We start from the raw sequence: 19,696 nt of genomic DNA on the forward strand, positions 1-19,696 counted from the left end.
CATCTGACTTTTCAAGAAAAAATCTCAACTCCTGACTCCGCGACACAGTTTTAATGTTGTTTTCTCTCTCTCTCTCTTTCTGTCTCTCACTCTCTGTGACATCATTTCTCTTTCTCTCTTAAACGTAGACACTGCTGTCTTGGACGTGTAGAAGAATTGTTAAGAATAAGTTATGACACCAACTGCCTGAAATGTTTACCCGCAAGGTTTATACAACGGTAAGCACAGAGGCACAGAGGAATGCATTAGAAATAAGTCGCCATAACGGGCGTCAGTAATGCAGTAGGCACTTCCATATAGACACCACTTGAACGCAGCACTATAACAGAACTGGAATGTACGAGTCACACTGCACACGTAAAACCGTAGAGTTACCAAAACTTGTAGGGGCATATCATCAAGAACGGCGATAAAATTATCGCAGTTTCAGCGGCAGGAAACTGCCGCTAAAGCGGCGATAATGGGCTTGATAATATGCCCTTGTGAATTCCCATAGTAGCCCAGGTTAACACCAGAACCTGGACTGCTATGCGAATTCACAACAGCATATTATCAAGCCCATTATTGCCGCTTTAGCTGCAGCTTCCTGCCGCTGAAACTGCGATAATTTTATCGCTGTTCTTGATAATATGCCCCGTAATGCTTCAGCTCATTTACTCACATTTACATAATTCTAAACTCTACTTTTCTTTCTTCTTTTGCAGATTACCAATCGGACGCCTTTTGGAATCCATTTCACAATTTGTTTATAACATTGTTTAAGTTATTTTTCCAGTTCTAATATAGTTATAATTGAGTTTCATTTATATTTATTGTTCAATAAAAGCTAATAAAAAAAACTAAATACTTCTTTTATTTTGTGGGGGAGGGGTATGATGGCCCACAATAAAAATAATGTTGAAATACTATAGTAAGATATTCAAGACTAGGATTGAAAACTACTGAGTTCTAACTAACAGGTATAATAAAAATAACGGTGAGAAAGTACTAAAATGGCGATGGACGGAGTACGTAATCAAGAATTGGCGCCTCAGCGCTACATTTCAAATAAATATATAAAAATATGACTATTAATACTGTACAAAAGTACAGCAGCGGATGAGACACACGAACCGGGAAAAGAAAGCTACAGATTTTCTAACTGATATACAGAAAGGTTTGCTTGTTGAACTTGAAGAGAAAGAAAACGTTAGCTTCGAAACGACGCTGAGCATGCGAAGACAGTACAACTGCTACACCAAAAAAAAAGAAAAGCTTTACATACTATCATAGAAATTAAGGAGCATATTATCAACAAAAGGCGATACATTATCACTGCTTTTATCGACAGTAAACTGCCGATAAAGCGGCGATAATGTGCTTGATAATAGGCCCTTGTAACTTCCCATAGTATCGTATAGTATAATGTATCGCTTTTTGCTGATAATATGGCCCATTGCTCTTTTTTTTACCAGTAAACTTAGGTGCATATTATCAAGGACCTCTGTTAAAAGTATCGCTGTTTTATTGGCAAGAAACTGCCGATAAAACGGCGATAATGAGCTTCATAATACGGCCTTGTTATTTCCCATAGAAGCCCATGTTAACATCAGAACATAGGCTTCTGTGGCAATTAACAAGGACGTATTATCAAGCCCACCCTCCCAACATTAATAAAAAACCATAGGCCCTTGTAAATTCCCATAGCAGCCCCAAGTTCTGATGTTAACCTGGGCTGCTATGGTTATTAACAAGGGCATAATATCAAGCTCATTATCGCCCCTTTATCTGCAGTTTCCTGCCAATAAAAGCGACGGTAATGTATCACCTTTTGTTGATAATATGGCCCATTGCTCTTTTTTTTGACCAGTAAACTTCGGTGCATATTATCAAGGATCGGTGTTAAAATTATTGCTGTTTTATTGGCAGGAAACTGCTGATAAAACAGCGATAATGAGCTTCATAATACGACCTGGTTATTTCCCATAGAAGCCCATGTTAACACCAGAACATAGGTTTCCATGGAAATTTACAAGGACGTATTATCAAGCCCACCCTCCCAACATTAATAAAAAACTCCAGACAATGCAGGTACCCGGAGCTGGAAGGTCATTTTACATATCACTGCCCCAGGAATGTGGCGTTCCCCGCGACGTGTACGGGGAGAGAGAGAGAGAGAGAGAGCTCAAAACATATATATTTTTTAAAAAGACCCGAGGGGTGCCGCTCACCGAGACTGCGGGGAGTAGGACCGTAACCCCCAGCATACTTCAAAATAAAACCAGAGGAATGCCGTTACCCAGTGCTCGGGGCACCTTACAAGCCCCCATTATGCAGAAAAATTGCCCCCGTAATTTTCCCCCGGGACCTAATGAATAAAACGGACTTCTGCTTTTTTCACCTTTTCCACCGCGTACAAGTACTGCATGAGTACCCCGCCATTTTTTATTTAAAAAAAATAAAAATTGAGCCTAAAGATCCATGTACCACCCCCTGACCAAGACTATAGGCTCAGAATGTTTCTACACTACCCCGTTTCCTTATTTCTCAACTTTGTTTTACTGTTTTCTTGTGACTCTGCTCTCCCGACAAACAACATGGCTGCCAACACTTCCTGGTTTGGAGTATTGACAGCCAATCAGCATGCAACTCCTGCTCGTAATTGTACATATTTCCATACGCGTACGTCGTGATTTGTCTTTAAAAAAAAAAAAAAAATAGAGCCTAAATATCCATGTACGACCCCCTGAGCAAGCCTAGAGGGTCAGGATGTCTCTACCCTACCCCCTTCCCTTATTTCTCAACTTTGTTTTACTGTTTTCTTGTGACTCGGTTCTAGCGAGGCACAAGATGGCCGCCAATACTTCTGGTTTCCTGGTTTCGACTGTTGACAGACAGTTCACAGCCAATCAGCATGCAGCTCGAGCTCGTAATTGAACAGATTTCAGTACGCGTGCGACCAGAACTCTACCTCTCTGCCAAATTTCGTGTAATTCCGTTCAGCTGTTCGGGCTGTAGCCCTGGCTAAAGGTCCCTATGGAAAATTGCATGGGGAAAACACGTTTTGGGACCCCCCTTTTTTCTCGGCCCCCACTTGACGAATCACCCCCAAATGCACTCTTCTTCGATAGGAAGTAGATCACTCCAGTCACTCTTTGCGCTTTCCAAATAAGTTTATTGTTTCAATTGCTGCATAGTGAATATGGGCAAAGGAAAAAACCCAAACGCGTTTCGGCGAAGCACTCGCCTTGGTCCCGTGACTCATACATACAGTCACTCATCAATACAACACTATCATATGCACTCATACACCTATACAGACACTCACACACTGCCACTCCTCCATGGAGTTACTCATGCACCTAGTCAGTCATGCAAAGAATCAATCACACTTCCATTTCCTCAACTATACAGTTATACACAAAACACCTTACTTATTCAAACGTATACTAACACATACTTACTCTCTTATACAATCACTGATACAAGTACACAATGATCCACACAGCCACTCGCACATTCACTGGCTCTAATGTAGTCATTTATATATGCCAACTCTCACATGCACTGTGTTTTACATATGTACTTACTTGGACATGTAGCACTGAGATATCCATTCACTCACCAACACACCCATGCACACAGTCAACCGCCAATATAGCTGTATCCACATGCACTCTTGAACTCATACACCTAGTGAATCAACTGCTCACACATCTATGCACAGAGTCACACACCTCCCAGCCACCCACACACACACTCAGTCTCCCATTCAAATACTTGGGCAACCAATCAATAACCCATATAGCCACTCATATAGCTACTGATCAACACATGCAGCCGCTTACACAACAACAGACATACTGATGCACACGTTCAGACAGTTTAGTCACTAACCCATGCATTTAGTAAGACACATTTAATCACTCACTCATACAGTCAGTCAGGCACCTACTAAATCCTTCATCCAGACACTTATACATTCACTCATTCTTCAAAATGTAAAACATATTTAAACTTTACAGAAACACACAGTCACTGGATGATGTCATTAGTGATGTCATCAGTGATGTCAAATGAGATGTCATCAGTGATGTCATTTGAGATGTCATCAGTGGTGTCATCAGTGATGTCACTGACCATGTCATGAATGATGTAATATGTGACATCATATGCAGTGGATTGTGGGTGCACGAAATATAGTTAGTACAACTAACTATATAGGAGCAATTTCAATGGTTTTTTAAATGCTAATTCCTAACTATATAAGGCCTGAAACCTATGGTTTTTTAAGTGAATATAAATATATATATATATATATATATATATATATATATATATATATATATATATATATATATATATATATATATATTTATATATATACATAGATTTATATATATATATATGTATATATATTTCCCACATTGCTTCAGCAAATTGAGGCCGCACACCAACTGCAGGTCAAAAGAACATCTTTATTTTCCAGAAACAGGCAGCTTCCGATTCCGTCTTGGAAACCCTCGGCCTGACGCGTTTCAGAGTCTCTTAACTCTTTCCTCAGAGGCCATCAGTGCATATGGTGAGTTTGCTTGCACACTACAAGGAATGCTGCATGCTTTTAAAGTCTTTCATATTGGCCTCCGGTGTGCCTCATTATCAATTAAGTTTTCCAGTGCACGCTGGTCCATGTAGTTTGTTTAAGGCATAGTATCACCCTCCAGTGGGCCCGTTTGCACTGATACTTTTCAGGGTTATAATTTACAGCCCTCCATTGAGCCCCCGAATCGGACTCTGTCTGTTTAAATTGTGTTACCTGCAGTGCCATTCACAAGGGAATTTTTCTCCTGCGTGGTTCCTTCTGCTTTCCCGGACAGTGCGATCCCTCTGTGGCCTGAAGCTGCCACATGACATATTTCCCACATTGCTTCAGCAAATTGAGGCCGCACACCAACTGCAGGTCAAAAGAACATCTTTATTTTCCAGAAACAGGCAGCTTCCGATTCCGTCTTGGAAACCCTCGGCCTGACGCGTTTCAGAGTCTCTTAACTCTTTCCTCAGAGGCCATCAGTGCATATGGTGAGTTTGCTTGCACACTACAAGGAATGCTGCATGCTTTTAAAGTCTTTCATATTGGCCTCCGGTGTACCTCATTATCAATTAAGTTTTCCAGTGCACGCTGGTCCATGTAGTTTGTTTAAGGCATAGTATCACCCTCCAGTGGGCCCGTTTGCACTGATACTTTTCAGGGTTATAATTTACAGCCCTCCATTGAGCCCCCGAATCGGACTCTGTCTGTTTAAATTGTGTTACCTGCAGTGCCATTCACAAGCGAATTTTTCTCCTGCGTGGTTCCTTCTGCTTTCCCGGACAGTGCGATCCCTCTGTGGCCTGAAGCTGCCACATGACATATTTCCGACATTGCTTCAGCAAATTGAGGCCGCACACCAACTGCAGGTCAAAAGAACATCTTTATTTTCCAGAAACAGGCAGCTTCCGATTCCGTCTTGGAAACCCTCGGCCTGACGCGTTTCAGAGTCTCTTAACTCTTTCCTCAGAGGCCATCAGTGCATATGGTGAGTTTGCTTGCACACTACAAGGAATGCTGCATGCTTTTAAAGTCTTTCATATTGGCCTCCGGTGTGCCTCATTATCAATTAAGTTTTCCAGTGCACGCTGGTCCATGTAGTTTGTTTAAGGCATAGTATCACCCTTCAGTGGGCCCGTTTGCACTGATACTTTTCAGGGTTATAATTTACAGTGTGCAAGCAAACTCACCATATGCACTGATGGCCTCTGAGGAAAGAGTTAAGAGACTCTGAAACGCGTCAGGCCGAGGGTTTCCAAGACGGAATCGGAAGCTGCCTGTTTCTGGAAAATAAAGATGTTCTTTTGACCTGCAGTTGGTGTGCGGCCTCAATTTGCTGAAGCAATGTGGGAAATATGTCATGTGGCAGCTTCAGGCCACAGAGGGATCGCACTGTCCGGGAAAGCAGAAGGAACCACGCAGGAGAAAAATTCCCTTGTGAATGGCACTGCAGGTAACACAATTTAAACAGACAGAGTCCGATTCGGGGGCTCAATGGAGGGCTGTCAATTATAACCCTGAAAAGTATCAGTGCAAACGGGCCCACTGGAGGGTGATACTATGCCTTAAACAAACTACATGGACCAGCGTGCACTGGAAAACTTAATTGATAATGAGGCACACCGGAGGCCAATATGAAAGACTTTAAAAGCATGCAGCATTCCTTGTAGTGTGCAAGCAAACTCACCATATGCACTGATGGCCTCTGAGGAAAGAGTTAAGAGACTCTGAAACGCGTCAGGCCGAGGGTTTCCAAGACGGAATCGGAAGCTGCCTGTTTCTGGAAAATAAAGATGTTCTTTTGACCTGCAGTTGGTGTGCGGCCTCAATTTGCTGAAGCAATGTGGGAAATATGTCATGTGGCAGCTTCAGGCCACAGAGGGATCGCACTGTCCGGGAAAGCAGAAGGAACCACGCAGGAGAAAAATTCCCTTGTGAATGGCACTGCAGGTAACACAATTTAAACAGACAGAGTCCGATTCGGGGGCTCAATGGAGGGCTGTAAATTATAACCCTGAAAAGTATCAGTGCAAACGGGCCCACTGGAGGGTGATACTATGCCTTAAGCAAACTACATGGACCAGCGTGCACTGGAAAACTTAATTGATAATGAGGCACACCGGAGGCCAATATGAAAGACTTTAAAAGCATGCAGCATTCCTTGTAGTGTGCAAGCAAACTCACCATATGCACTGATGGCCTCTGAGGAAAGAGTTAAGAGACTCTGAAACGCGTCAGGCCGAGGGTTTCCAAGACGGAATCGGAAGCTGCCTGTTTCTGGAAAATAAAGATGTTCTTTTGACCTGCAGTTGGTGTGCGGCCTCAATTTGCTGAAGCAATGTGGGAAATATGTCATGTGGCAGCTTCAGGCCACAGAGGGATCGCACTGTCCGGGAAAGCAGAAGGAACCACGCAGGAGAAAAATTCCCTTGTGAATGGCACTGCAGGTAACACAATTTAAACAGACAGAGTCCGATTCGGGGGCTCAATGGAGGGCTGTAAATTATAACCCTGAAAAGTATCAGTGCAAACGGGCCCACTGGAGGGTGATACTATGCCTTAAACAAACTACATGGACCAGCGTGCACTGGAAAACTTAATTGATAATGAGGCACACCGGAGGCCAATATGAAAGACTTTAAAAGCATGCAGCATTCCTTGTAGTGTGCAAGCAAACTCACCATATGCACTGATGGCCTCTGAGGAAAGAGTTAAGAGACTCTGAAACGCGTCAGGCCGAGGGTTTCCAAGACGGAATCGGAAGCTGCCTGTTTCTGGAAAATAAAGATGTTCTTTTGACCTGCAGTTGGTGTGCGGCCTCAATTTGCTGAAGCAATGTAGGAAATATGTCATGTGGCAGCTTCAGGCCACAGAGGGATCGCACTGTCCGGGAAAGCAGAAGGAACCACGCAGGAGAAAAATTCCCTTGTGAATGGCACTGCAGGTAACACAATTTAAACAGACAGAGTCCGATTCGGGGGCTCAATGGAGGGCTGTAAATTATAACCCTGAAAAGTATCAGTGCAAACGGGCCCACTGGAGGGTGATACTATGCCTTAAACAAACTACATGGACCAGCGTGCACTGGAAAACTTAATTGATAATGAGTAGGGCTCCCGGTTTTCCGTTTTTACGGATATTTACATATAAATACAGACGGAAATCTATATTTCCTTTGTCTGTATTTATATATAGAAACGGCAAAACACTGGCAAATGTTGCCGCACTGCCGCTGCCTGCATTCATTTTAAATCCCTTCAAATAGGTCTTTTGGCGCCCTCGTGTGGACAAATCGGCACATCTCCAGGGCTCCGCCACTCAACCTCTGCACCACCCCGCTGCCGTTTGTTCAGGCAAGGTAAGAGGCTTTCCCCTGCCCCCCCATGCCCCAGCATCAGCAGAGGATCGTCTTCCGTCATCATGAGGGGGAGGTGGGGACTTTTGTTTATTTTGAAATCCCTGTCTGTGCTGAATGCCACAGGGTGCCTTAGTTTATCACGGTGGTGGAGGGAAAGGGCCCGCCGTCGCGCCATTCCACGATTTATGGCCTATTTAGGATTAACATGCTAAGTAGGCCATCAATCGTGGAATGGCGCAACGGCGGGCCTTGTCCCTCCACCACCGCGATAAACTAAGGCACCCTGTGGCATTGAGCACACACACAACAACAAAAAAAGACAGCTGGGGTGACAGAGCCACTGAAATTATTAGCTGATATTTCACTCTTAATTGGTTACCGATTTAGCATGAATACAGAGCACTTTCAGGACCAGGACTTGTGCACCCTGGGTGCCTCTCGCTCTGGCTGGCTCGTTTCCGTTGGAACGGAGAATTGTGGCTATGCAGATCGCACAATTGTCTGGGGCTGGGGGGGGGGACAAAGAGCAATTAACCTCATGCTAAGAAGCCCATTAATCGTGGAATGGTGCAACGGCGGCCCTTTCCCTCCACCATCGCGATAAACTAAGGCACCCTGTGGCACTCAGCACACACACAACAAAGACAGGTGGGGTGACAGATTGAGCCGCTGAAATTATTAGCCTGATATTTCTGTCATAAGATTTTTACAAGATGATGTTAGCAGCGCTGGCGATGTTTGCCTTCTTGTGTGCACAATGCATTCGCTTTTTTGTGAATCAACTGTATAGTGAAGTTTTTAAACATGTACTCAATCCTCACCCTGCAGCAGGTCTCGCATTCATACAGTGTTTGTCACTGTGAATTGATTTTAAATGCTGCTTCTGGCCTTCATTTAGTTCAGTATTACAACAGTGTTTATTTCAAAGAATCTTATCAAGCCCTAGCGGCAGTATCAGCAGTTTCATTCGATAATACAATACTGAGAGCCGGTTGGCTGTTTCGCACAGTGGATACAATTTAGATTGCTGTAGTGATTTCATTAACAAACCAGAAAGAGCCTCAATGTCTGCAAATTCTCTTGAAATGCACATGTGTTTGTACTACAATGGCAAAGTTTTCGATTGAATGTATTGTTTTGACCAATAACAACCGGGCGCGGGTGTGCATTGTCAATTTAAATAAATGTGGAAAAATACTAGCTGTAGCTTCGTCTTTTGCTTGTGGCAAAATAAATGTGGATAAATACAGAAAAAATGCACAAAAAATAAATATGGATAAATACAGACGGAAATGGCAAAAAAATAGATACCATAAAACCGGGAGCCCTAATAATGAGGCACACCGGAGGCCAATATGAAAGACTTTAAAAGCATGCAGCATTCCTTGTAGTGTGCAAGCAAACTCACCATATGCACTGATGGCCTCTGAGGAAAGAGTTAAGAGACTCTGAAACGCGTCAGGCCGAGGGTTTCCAAGACGGAATCGGAAGCTGCCTGTTTCTGGAAAATAAAGATGTTCTTTTGACCTGCAGTTGGTGTGTGGCCTCAATTTGCTGAAGCAATGTGGGAAATATATATATATATATATATATATATATATATATATATATATATATATATATATATATATATATATATATATATATATATATATATATATATATATATATATATATATATATATATATATATATATATATATATATATATATATATATATATATATATATATATATCAGGAATACCGCTTTCGTATTTGCGCTGCAACGAGTCTCGCCAGCCAGCAAAGGAAACTCGGACACGGACCAAATGGGCTCTTGCTTTTCTTTTTATTGCAGAGGTACTGTCAAAGACGTTTCGGCTCAACGGAGCCTTGTTCACATGACAACGTTTTGATAGTAGGACAGCCCTTTTAAAGTGCTAGTGACGATAAATAATGAGTATCACCTGTGAATATCATTAGCATGGACATGGAAAATGTACTTCCAGCTACTGAATGGTAGCTTTGATTTTTTGTGAAATAAATTACATGATAGTAAAATACCTTTAGTAGAAATCAACATCATAGATATATATACGGATACCAGTATGAGTGAATTATTAATGGCAATAACAATCACTGTAAAATACATGAAAATGACAAGTTTGCTTACGATTGTGAATATGAGGGAAAAGGAGAAATACATAGGATAAAGTGCAAGTGCATAATTCATCATATATATACATCATTGACAATTCTAATAACATGTGCAAATATTGCAAAATGTGCAAATTGAAGCAAATGTCAATTACTTATCTACAATAAATATGTGCACAATATGCTAATTAATCTCCTCCTAAGGATCAATATTACTATTGAAACCTTAACCTCATATTCTGTAGTCAGACCTCGTCATAACATAGTGTAGCTATGCATTTTCACTCATATTGGTCTTTAATCCAGTACTGCATTTCAAAGTTAGATTCAACTTTCATGTTATATATATATACTCAAAGGTCCTTGACATATTTCCACCTTTTCTGGATGAAGTACATTGATAATCTGTTTTTTAATTGAGATGGTTCAACTGAGAAGGTCTAAAAGATTTGTGGAAATTCTGAATGGCAATGAGTACATTCTCATCAAAGATGAGCACCACAGAAACTGAGTTTTTGGATGTTAACATTTAAATCGAGAAAGGCGCAGACAGGACTTGTGTTTTTGGAAAGGAAACTGCTATCTTCCGAGAACTTTGGTCATTAGCATCCCCTACGGTGAGATGCTAAGTACTAATCGGATCCGCAATACAAATGCAGCATTTCAGAAAGAGAAAGATGATATTTTGAAAAGGCTGTAAAAAGAGGATATTAAAATAAATCACTCAGAACTGCAAGCTTTAAGGCTGATGTGTTCATAGAGAGCATCTTCTAAAAACCCAGGAGAGATGACATACGTGCTAGCCACCCCATTTCACTGATCACCACCTTTCATAGGGACTTTGGTCATTAGAATCCCCTACGGTGAGATGCTAAGGACTAATCGGATCCGCAATATGTATGTATGTATGTATGTATGTATAGGCATTTATATAGCGCGCTACTTACCCGGAGGGTCCCAAGGCGCTTCGACCGCTGCGAAACCCTTCCTGGCTTCCCTGAGAGCTGGTCCCTTAATGGGTATCTCCAGGGTGAGACCAGGCATCCCCGGCAGTCTGGTGGGGCCGTTAGTGAAGATGAGGCAAGCTAATGCCCAGAGTTGCCGAGTGTGATCGCTGATCAGAGTGGGCACCGAGGCGAGAGAATTATCGAGTCCGCTGACCCTGGTCCAGAAACTTGCCGTGCCGGGAATCGAACCCTGGTCCCGGGCCGTCCTCTGCTCTCGGGTCTGCCGCCTCTAACTAGTGAGCCACACTGGTTAGAGGCGGCATTTCAGAAAGAGAAAGATTATATTTTGAAAAGGCTTTAAAAAGAAGATATTAAAATAAATCACTCAGAACTGCAAGCTTTAAGGCTGATGTGGTCATAGAGAGCATCTTCTCCAAACCCAGGAGAGATGACATAAGTGCTAGCCACCCCATTTGACTGTTCACCACCTTTCATAGGGAATCCTAAAAGGTGAGCTCTATATTAAATAAACACTGGGATGCCTTGGAAAAATGCAATGTCATAGACCCAGAGTTAAGAATCAAACCATCTACCACTTATAGAAATATGTGATCCTTAGGTGATGTCCTGACACATAGTTAATTTTCACAAAATAAATCAATTGGTTATTGGCTACCATAACTTAGGGGTTTCAGTATTGGTGGGAAATGCAAAGCCTATGGAAATTGTGTAAATGTTAAAGAATATACCATGCCCACTGGAAATAAAAGAGAGATTGATACATTTTTGACTTGTTCCTCTGAATATTGTGTCTATGTTTTGAACTGCCCCTGTGGCAAAAAATATGTTTACCATAAAAAATGCAGTCTTGAATATATTAGAGCCATTAACCATATGGATACCATCTACTGGTAGCAAGGGACCTTGACTTTGAGCACAACAGGGATTGTTCTAAATTTACCTTTATTGTGACTGGAGGCAAACTATGGGCCATATGTATCATTCCAAATTGCGATCGCAAATGCTGAAATGCACAGAATTTCGGCGTTTGTGATCGCAATTTGGCCCCATGGTATGTATGAAAGCAAAACTGCCTCCCAAAATAAGGAAACGCAAAAATTGTGATTCCTTATTTTGCAATTGCATATAAGGAATCGCAAATTGCTATTGCAATGTAAGAAGCACACAAAAAGTGCAATTTGACCCTAAGGAATCGCAAATTACCACCAACTTCAAGTTGGTGGTAATTTGTGATTTCTTTGAAAAATGCTTTTATTTTGTACACACATGTACATTTCAGGGGTACAACAGGGTGTCGTTTTGACACCCTTGAAATGGCATTCTCAATGTGGGATTCTCTAATTGAGAATCTCAAATTTAGAATGTCTTCCCAATCATTCCTATGGGCCTTTAGGCCCATAGGAATGAATGGGGAGGTATTCCTTAATTGCGAATTGCAATTTGCAATTCACAATTAAGGAATATGAAGAATTTACAAAATTATTTGCAAATTCGCAAATAGCGATTCTCTAAAAATCGCTATTTGAGAATCGCAAAACCAAAGTTTCATACATATGGCTCTATATAATTAATATACACACACAACCTCCAATGGGCCTGAACAGGGATCAAGGGGTAACTTTTCCTTGATAACCCCTGCCTGAAGTTTTGTCAAATTGTGTGTTGTGCTTATGCCTTTTTTGTCTTGATCTATTACTTATTGTTTAACTTGTTAGCTTTATGCTATACTTTCCTGTTACTATGCTAGTAAATGTAGCACCGTTTTTGAGGAACACACATCTATAATCTTAATCGGAGTCTCTTCGGAGCATCAATTTTAACCTGTACGTCCTGGGGTGATTTCTCATGGAGATGAAATGAAGATAAAGCGGTGAAACAGTCATCTTGAACACCCATTAGGGAGATTATCAGGGACTTCACTTTAGGATTACACCTGATTACTTATATATGATCACAATCCTTGTTTTTTTTATATTCGCCTTTTGTCCTTGTTGGGCTTATTTATGATCTCAATGAATCTTTTGAATTACTGGTTTATAGACACAGGGTTATCACAGTGCAGGATGGATGCATGGCATTTTTGAACTCAGCTCCTGTAGCTATGTGTTCTTGCTTTTTTTAATCTGGGCCAGCCCACAAGAGTTTTATTAATTGAACAAGCCCATTTTTGAGATCATGCCTTATACATGTGGTATGAATTACCCACATGGCAAAAAGTGGATATAGGTGTGTGTCTTAGTGAAGCATGGCTCCTCCCTGATGCCCTGGTAGTGGGCCTTTGAAGGAGACACACATTCTGAGTAATAATTGCTACTACCAGTGTGGTAGCATAAGACACTTTGCTGTACTTACTTTTGCAAATTGTGTTATTTTTGCCCCTCTTATATCTTTTATTGTGCTTCCACCAGCAATCACTGTTGCACTTTATTGATTTATCTTACTCTCGCACATGCACATCAACTTTTTTGTTATACATGTGAGCTATTATCATTACAAATATGCATTGGATTCCAAGTTTTTAACTGGCATTGTAGTTTAACTTGAATTTTAAGACGTAGTATTTCTTCTAAGTTATTGATATGATGCCTGTTACTGTATTTACAAATATTATTCATCTGGCTTTTCTGTCAAGATACATTTATTTTAAACTAAATGTAGTTACAAGAATGTCAGAGGATAGTGTTATCATACATTAAACAAATGGGAATATGTTTCTACTATGTTTATTCTTCTGGTGCAATTTCATTTCATTTAGTGGTGGGTGTTTGTGAGAAATTGGGTTGTCGGTTGACTGAGATGTAATGTGAGCAGTCATGCTAAACTGAGAGGCCATGAGGGAAGTGTTTCTGCAGCACACAAACAGTAATAGTGTGAAAACACAACACAAGAACAATCCCATAGCACTTTAGAAAAATAGAGAACATTTTAGTAAATTATTTAGTACCACAAAAATCCAATCAGTAGAACCAGAGTTATGAATTTTTTAAGTTTTTAGTAAAAACTAGCCCCAACCAGATCAAAGTGCCAACCACGTACATCTACGAAAAGAACAAGCTGATAGATGGAATTAATCTCAGCCATTGGCAATCGCTAGGGGACACATTCCAATACATTGTTTTTCGCTCCCCATGCCACCTCAGTTTGGGCACAGCCATATGCAAACTCAGTTTTGACCCTGCTTACCATGGGAACAGTCCAGCCGGAACTGTCAGGCCAGGTCCTCCCTGAACGGGAACACATGCAACCTAGGAGCGGTTTTGCCCTAGTTAGGGCCGTTTGTCAGGTATAGCTTGGTTCTAGTGGCACAGCGAGCTCAGGACCCACTTTTGAGCATACCTGACACACGTAGGCCGTCAAAGGCAAAAACAACAAGGTGAAGGGTGGAATACTTGAATTAACCTCCACCACTGGCAATCACTCAGGTCGCATCGCAATCCATTGTTTTATGCCCATCATGCCACCTCAGTTTGGACACAGCCATATGCAAAATCAGTCCTGACCCTGATCCTCATGGTAACAGACCGTCCCAAAAAGCCAGGTCAGGTCTTGCCTGAACCAGTACACAAGCAACCTAGTACCAGTTTCGCCCCAGCAAGGGCTCTTCAGCCAAGTATAGCTTGGATGGGATCCACATCTAGGCATACTGGGCTTACTTAAGGCATCAAATAGAAAAAGAACATGGTGATGTATATAATGCTTGAATTAATCTCAGCCACTGACAATCATTTGGGCTGCATCCCAATCCATTGTTTTTTGCCCATAATGCCACCTCAGTTTGGACACATCCTTATGCAAAATTAGTCTTGACCCTGCTCCTCATGGTAACAGTCTAGCACGAACTGCCAGGCCAGGTCCTCCCTGAACCAGAACACAAGCAACCCAGGGCCTGTTTTGCCCCAGTTAGGGCTCTTTAGCAAGGTACAGCTTGGTTCTAGTGGCATAGTGAGCCGGGACCCATGGGCATACAGCAACGCAAAGCAGCATGAAGACCTGCAAATCCTTGCCACACAGCTGCCAGCCTTGTCAGCATCCACACCGAGCAACTCAGAGCCCTACAACCCTTGCCACATAGTTCATCGAACAGAGCAACACCAAGCACCCTAAAGCCTCATGAAACCGTTTCTTGGAAATCAACGCCAGAAAACGCAAAGCAACGCCCAGCAGACCACACAATGTACATTCCTCAGCGGAGAAAACTTGGTCCTATGCCTGGTCTGGGGTCCATCATGGATGGCCTGAAATTTTTACTTTGTCCCAGTTCAGCATGATCAGATACCCTCAGTTTGCGCTTTGCATTTTTGGCACTACTTGTAGCTACATCTTTAAAATTGCATATCTCCAGTTCTACTGATTGAATTTTTGATGTATTGGGATCAAATAATTTATTAAATATTACTCTATTCTTGTAAATTGGTGTGGGAATTTTCTTTTGGATTGTTTTCACTTTATTGTTGTTTGTGTGCTGCATAAATACTTTACACATTGCCTCTAAGTTAAGACTGCTTTTGTGCCAAGTTGCCAGAGGGTAAAGAACTGGGTAATTTAGTGACTTTGGGCAGGTAATGAAGATTTACCGATTCTAAAATACCGAATTTTACAGATTCAGTATTTTAGAATCGGTAAATGGGATGTAGGTTTTATTCGGTAAGTATTACCGAATCGGTAAGATTCAGTAAATACCGAATCGGTATTTACCGATTCAGTAATTCCCATTCATTCCTATGGGCCTGGAGGCCCTTAGGAATGAATGTGAATTACCGAATCGGTAAATACCGATTTGGTAAAAGGGGGAACACATTGAAGGGTGGCAGGGTGTCACTTTGACACCCTGTTGCACCCCTGAATCGTGCTTGTGTGCACTAAGGGCATGTATGTCTGCCACATGGCACAGTGGAAAATGCACAGATTTGCATTTTTAAAGACATTCGGTATTTACCACCAACTTATAGTTGGTGGTAAATAACGAATCCTTAAAGCACATAAGCACTCTTGAATGTGCTTCCTACATGCCATTTACGGATTAGGTAAATACCGAATCGGTAAATAATGATTCGGTAAATACAGAATCGGTAAATACCGATTCGGTATTTACCGAATCTTCACCGACATAGCAAATGGCTCAATACTGGTCGGTAAGCCTGAAATGTACCGAATTTCGGTTTACCGACCGGTAATGAGCCGCCTACATCAGGCCCAATTTGTGTGGTTCACCCCGACATGCTTTGTGGCAGTTGCTTTAGTAAGATTCATCGCCCTCACACACTGGCTTTGATCCCTTCCTCTGTTCCCAGCCTCTCCTGATGCTGCTTTCTTTTCCCCACTCTCACAACCATCATTGCTTCCTTAGCTTATCACTCCATGCCTCCCCACTTGGTTCCCCTTCATCCCTGCTTTCTTGCTCATTTTCTGCTCTGTCACAGAACATCCCGCCGCTTTTCATTAACATCCCATAATTCACAATCATAAGGTTTTCATCCCCTGCGTTTTCTGGGTTATTCCCCATTTTAACTTCTCCCCATTGCTTTCAAACTAGTCAGGCCTGCAGGGTTATTCACCCTTTTGTTTTTTCCACCGAAGCAGTGGCCGACCTATGGGCTTACTCCAATATTACAGTGAGTCCTTTCTGCGAACTCAAGCAATGAGCTTATAGTGGGTTAGTTGGCTTATTCCCAATAATCAGGACAATACATTCCTCAGTTTCAACCAGTGTCGGCACTGAGACATGGTGATTGTGGTGCCAGAGGGTGAAGCCAGACAGCAAGGGACAGTGCTTCGTCGATCTGCTTGATGTTATACACCACAAACCGCATAGTAAGTCACACCAGTTCCCTGGTTAAATGTGTACCAGGAATGTGGCTTTTACTTTAGTATTTCTTAGTAAGTTGTTTATCTCAAGACCTTGTTTTGCGTCAGATTTCACTAGTCTACAACGTACTCCAATCTTACATTGCTAAGCCTTGTTTAATATGATAATTATTCTTTTACACTATTTCTGTTCGTTCTGTTACCATGTTAGGTTAAATACCTGACCAATTCACATTGCGATCTTAGACTCTTACTCCTTTTATGCAGGGCTTGGCCTGGGCCTTGGTGGTTCATACTGAAGATGACAAAGCGTTATATGACCAGATAGGTCTCTTGGCTTTGCCTATGCTTGTAATGCGAGCAGTTTTGGAAATGATAAAGAATCATGTTTTGAATAGTATATTTAATGTCCTAAAAAATAAGCGTAAATGGTAAATGTGTTTGGTTTATCGAGGATGTGCCTTGCATCCCTCTGTTTTTAGAATTTTTACTTGGCATGCCTTAGCCTAACTATCATTTTGCAAATTTTTGTTGTGGGACCTTTCTAAAACATTGCCGTTGTTACAGAAGAAATAATCAAATAGGCAGCAGCTGCATGTTGCTTTTTCGTTGAAAAGTTTATTATTTCAGTTCACAAGACATTTTGAAATACTTTTTCTTAAAAATCACATAACAATCCTGTTTTATTTTCTAAATGTAGGCATTTACACTGTTTGCTACCCACTTCTTGGAGCTATGCCACATGGATGCTTTATATCCTAATGTTGAAAACAACCATTTTGAAGTGCAACACGTAAGAAGCAGCACAGGGGCCAAGGAAAGTATTTCTTATACTTATGTGCTATCCAGAGGTCACACGGAGGAGAAAAACTACGGTAATGTGCGGTGCATTATTTATTTATTTATTTTCTTGCTTTGTTTATTGTTGTAAAGCTTGCTGTTACTGTTTTAGCTGCCTGCCGAAAACGTCTAGAGGATCAGAGCTTCAATTTTATTATGTACATTGTTAGCTACCTTATGTAAAATCAGTTCTAAAAACGCTGGATATTATACAGGAATCTTCCTTACCTGTCTGCACATCTTGCATGTTACCTATAATAGGAAGATGGATTAAAGCAGCGAAATAAATTCATGTAGCACAGACAGCTAAAAGAAATTCCCACACTCAAGCTCAGAAGTGCAGAAAGATAATAAGCAGAGCACTAGAATTAATTAGGATCCTAGCTACCTCTCTGCTAGAAGCGCTCAATTCCGTCTAAAAGCTGTGAGGTTCCTTCCTTTGTTCTTTCAGTACAATAAAGGATAATAGTCCCGAGGTGGTTCTGTGTTATGACAACTTTAAACACTCATGTGATTGATAAGAGGGTGATAATACTAGAACTTGTAGAGAGCCATCCGGGCCCTCTACTACATTGTTGCATCTTCACATGCATCCCCACTCTCCTCAAGGGAGACTCGTCCCGAGGGCATACATAAAGGGGCCGGAGACGGCTCGGGGTCTTCCGGCCCCAAGAGCTAACCTGACGTCTCTTGTGTATATTTTCCTGCGCTGCTGCGGCCTAGAATGCCTAGGCCCCGCAGCGTTACATTGGTGATGAGGCCGGTCGCATCCCATGCGTGCCTGCCAACCTGCTGCTCTTCAGTCAGGAGCGCGCGGTGCCCACCTGCCTCTGCCCTGCTCCTCGGCTGTCACGTGACATCTGCGGAGCCTGTTGTGTTCCCGAGGGTCCGCCCCCGAGGTCCGGAGGGACAGACAAGTTGGTCATGTGACCGCCCTATAATAAAAAGAGGTCGAGCACGTGAGAGGGCGTTCAGAGACACGCGCCGACCGACCAAGCAACTTTATTCCCAGTGTCTGGCTGAGTTTATTCTAGGGCCACGTGCTAGGCCTAGTCAGGGTTAGATGCCCCTTGAGCGTAGGTCATCCGACACAACAATTGGCGACGAGGGTGGTGATCGATCCCCCGCTCGGGGTGCGTGTGTGTGTCACTCTTGGGGTGGGGCGGCTGCGGGCACTACCACGTGTCCGCGGTGCTCGTGCCTTGCCACCACACACCCCCCCCGCTCTGCCTGCCTGGAGGAAATACTCTGACCCCTGGCTCTCTTCAGGTGAGCAGCGCTGGCCTGCATCTCTCTGCGGCGCACAGGAGTCTGATTGGTCGCGCGAGGTGCGTCCGGCGCTCCGGCTGCCGCTGGATGACATCCCGGCTGCCCACGGACATCCTCCCGGGCGTCCAAAGCGATGGCTAACATTCCGCCCATTGAGCCGTTTGTGGTGGAAGGTGCGCCGTCCACTCTCGCACCGAAGTGGAAAGAATGGGTGGACAGGCTCTTCATATTCTTTGAGGCCACCAAGGTCCATAAGGAGCAGAAGCGTGCCATGATCCTCCATCTTGGTGGCAAGGACATTCATTCCATCGCCCGCACCCTTACGGAAGCAACTCCCAAAACCCACCACACGCTCATAAACGCACTCAATGCGCACTTTGAACCCATGGCCAACCAAGACTATGAACGGTTTATTTTCAGACAAGCGCGGCAACTGCCAGAGGAATCGCTGGACGCCTATCACTCTCGGTTGAAGAAACTGGCACTAACGTGTGGATTTCAGGATGTCACGGAGGAAATCAGAGGCCAGATCATTCAGGGTTGTGCTTCTGCTAAACTGCGCGAGAGAATTCTGGAGGAGTCGGGAAAACCCCTCCCAGACATTCTCACGCTGGGCCGCACGAAGGAGCTGTCCAAGGCCAGGGCAGCCCACATGGAAGCAGCTCTGCAGGCCAACATGAAAGTGGAACCGGTGAACAAACTGCAGGTCCGCCCACAGCCCAAATGGGTGAAGCGAACAACAACTCCGCAG

General features: G+C 42.8%; 1 protein-coding gene across 1 annotated transcript in view; it reads left to right on the forward strand.

Moving 5' to 3' along the window:
• MSH4 (mutS homolog 4) overlaps nucleotides 1–19,696 on the forward strand; it is a 1,592,310-nt gene that overhangs the window by 1,212,495 nt on the left and 360,119 nt on the right. The window contains exon 19 of the mRNA XM_086925563.1: nucleotides 17,537–17,711. Coding sequence (XP_086781689.1) covers nucleotides 17,537–17,711 — 175 coding nt within the window. The remainder of the gene's footprint in view (nucleotides 1–17,536; nucleotides 17,712–19,696) is intronic.

The sequence above is a fragment of the Lissotriton vulgaris genome, chromosome 1_1, assembly GCF_964263255.1.
Source record: "Lissotriton vulgaris chromosome 1_1, aLisVul1.2, whole genome shotgun sequence".
Taxonomy (NCBI): Eukaryota; Metazoa; Chordata; class Amphibia; order Caudata; family Salamandridae; genus Lissotriton; species Lissotriton vulgaris.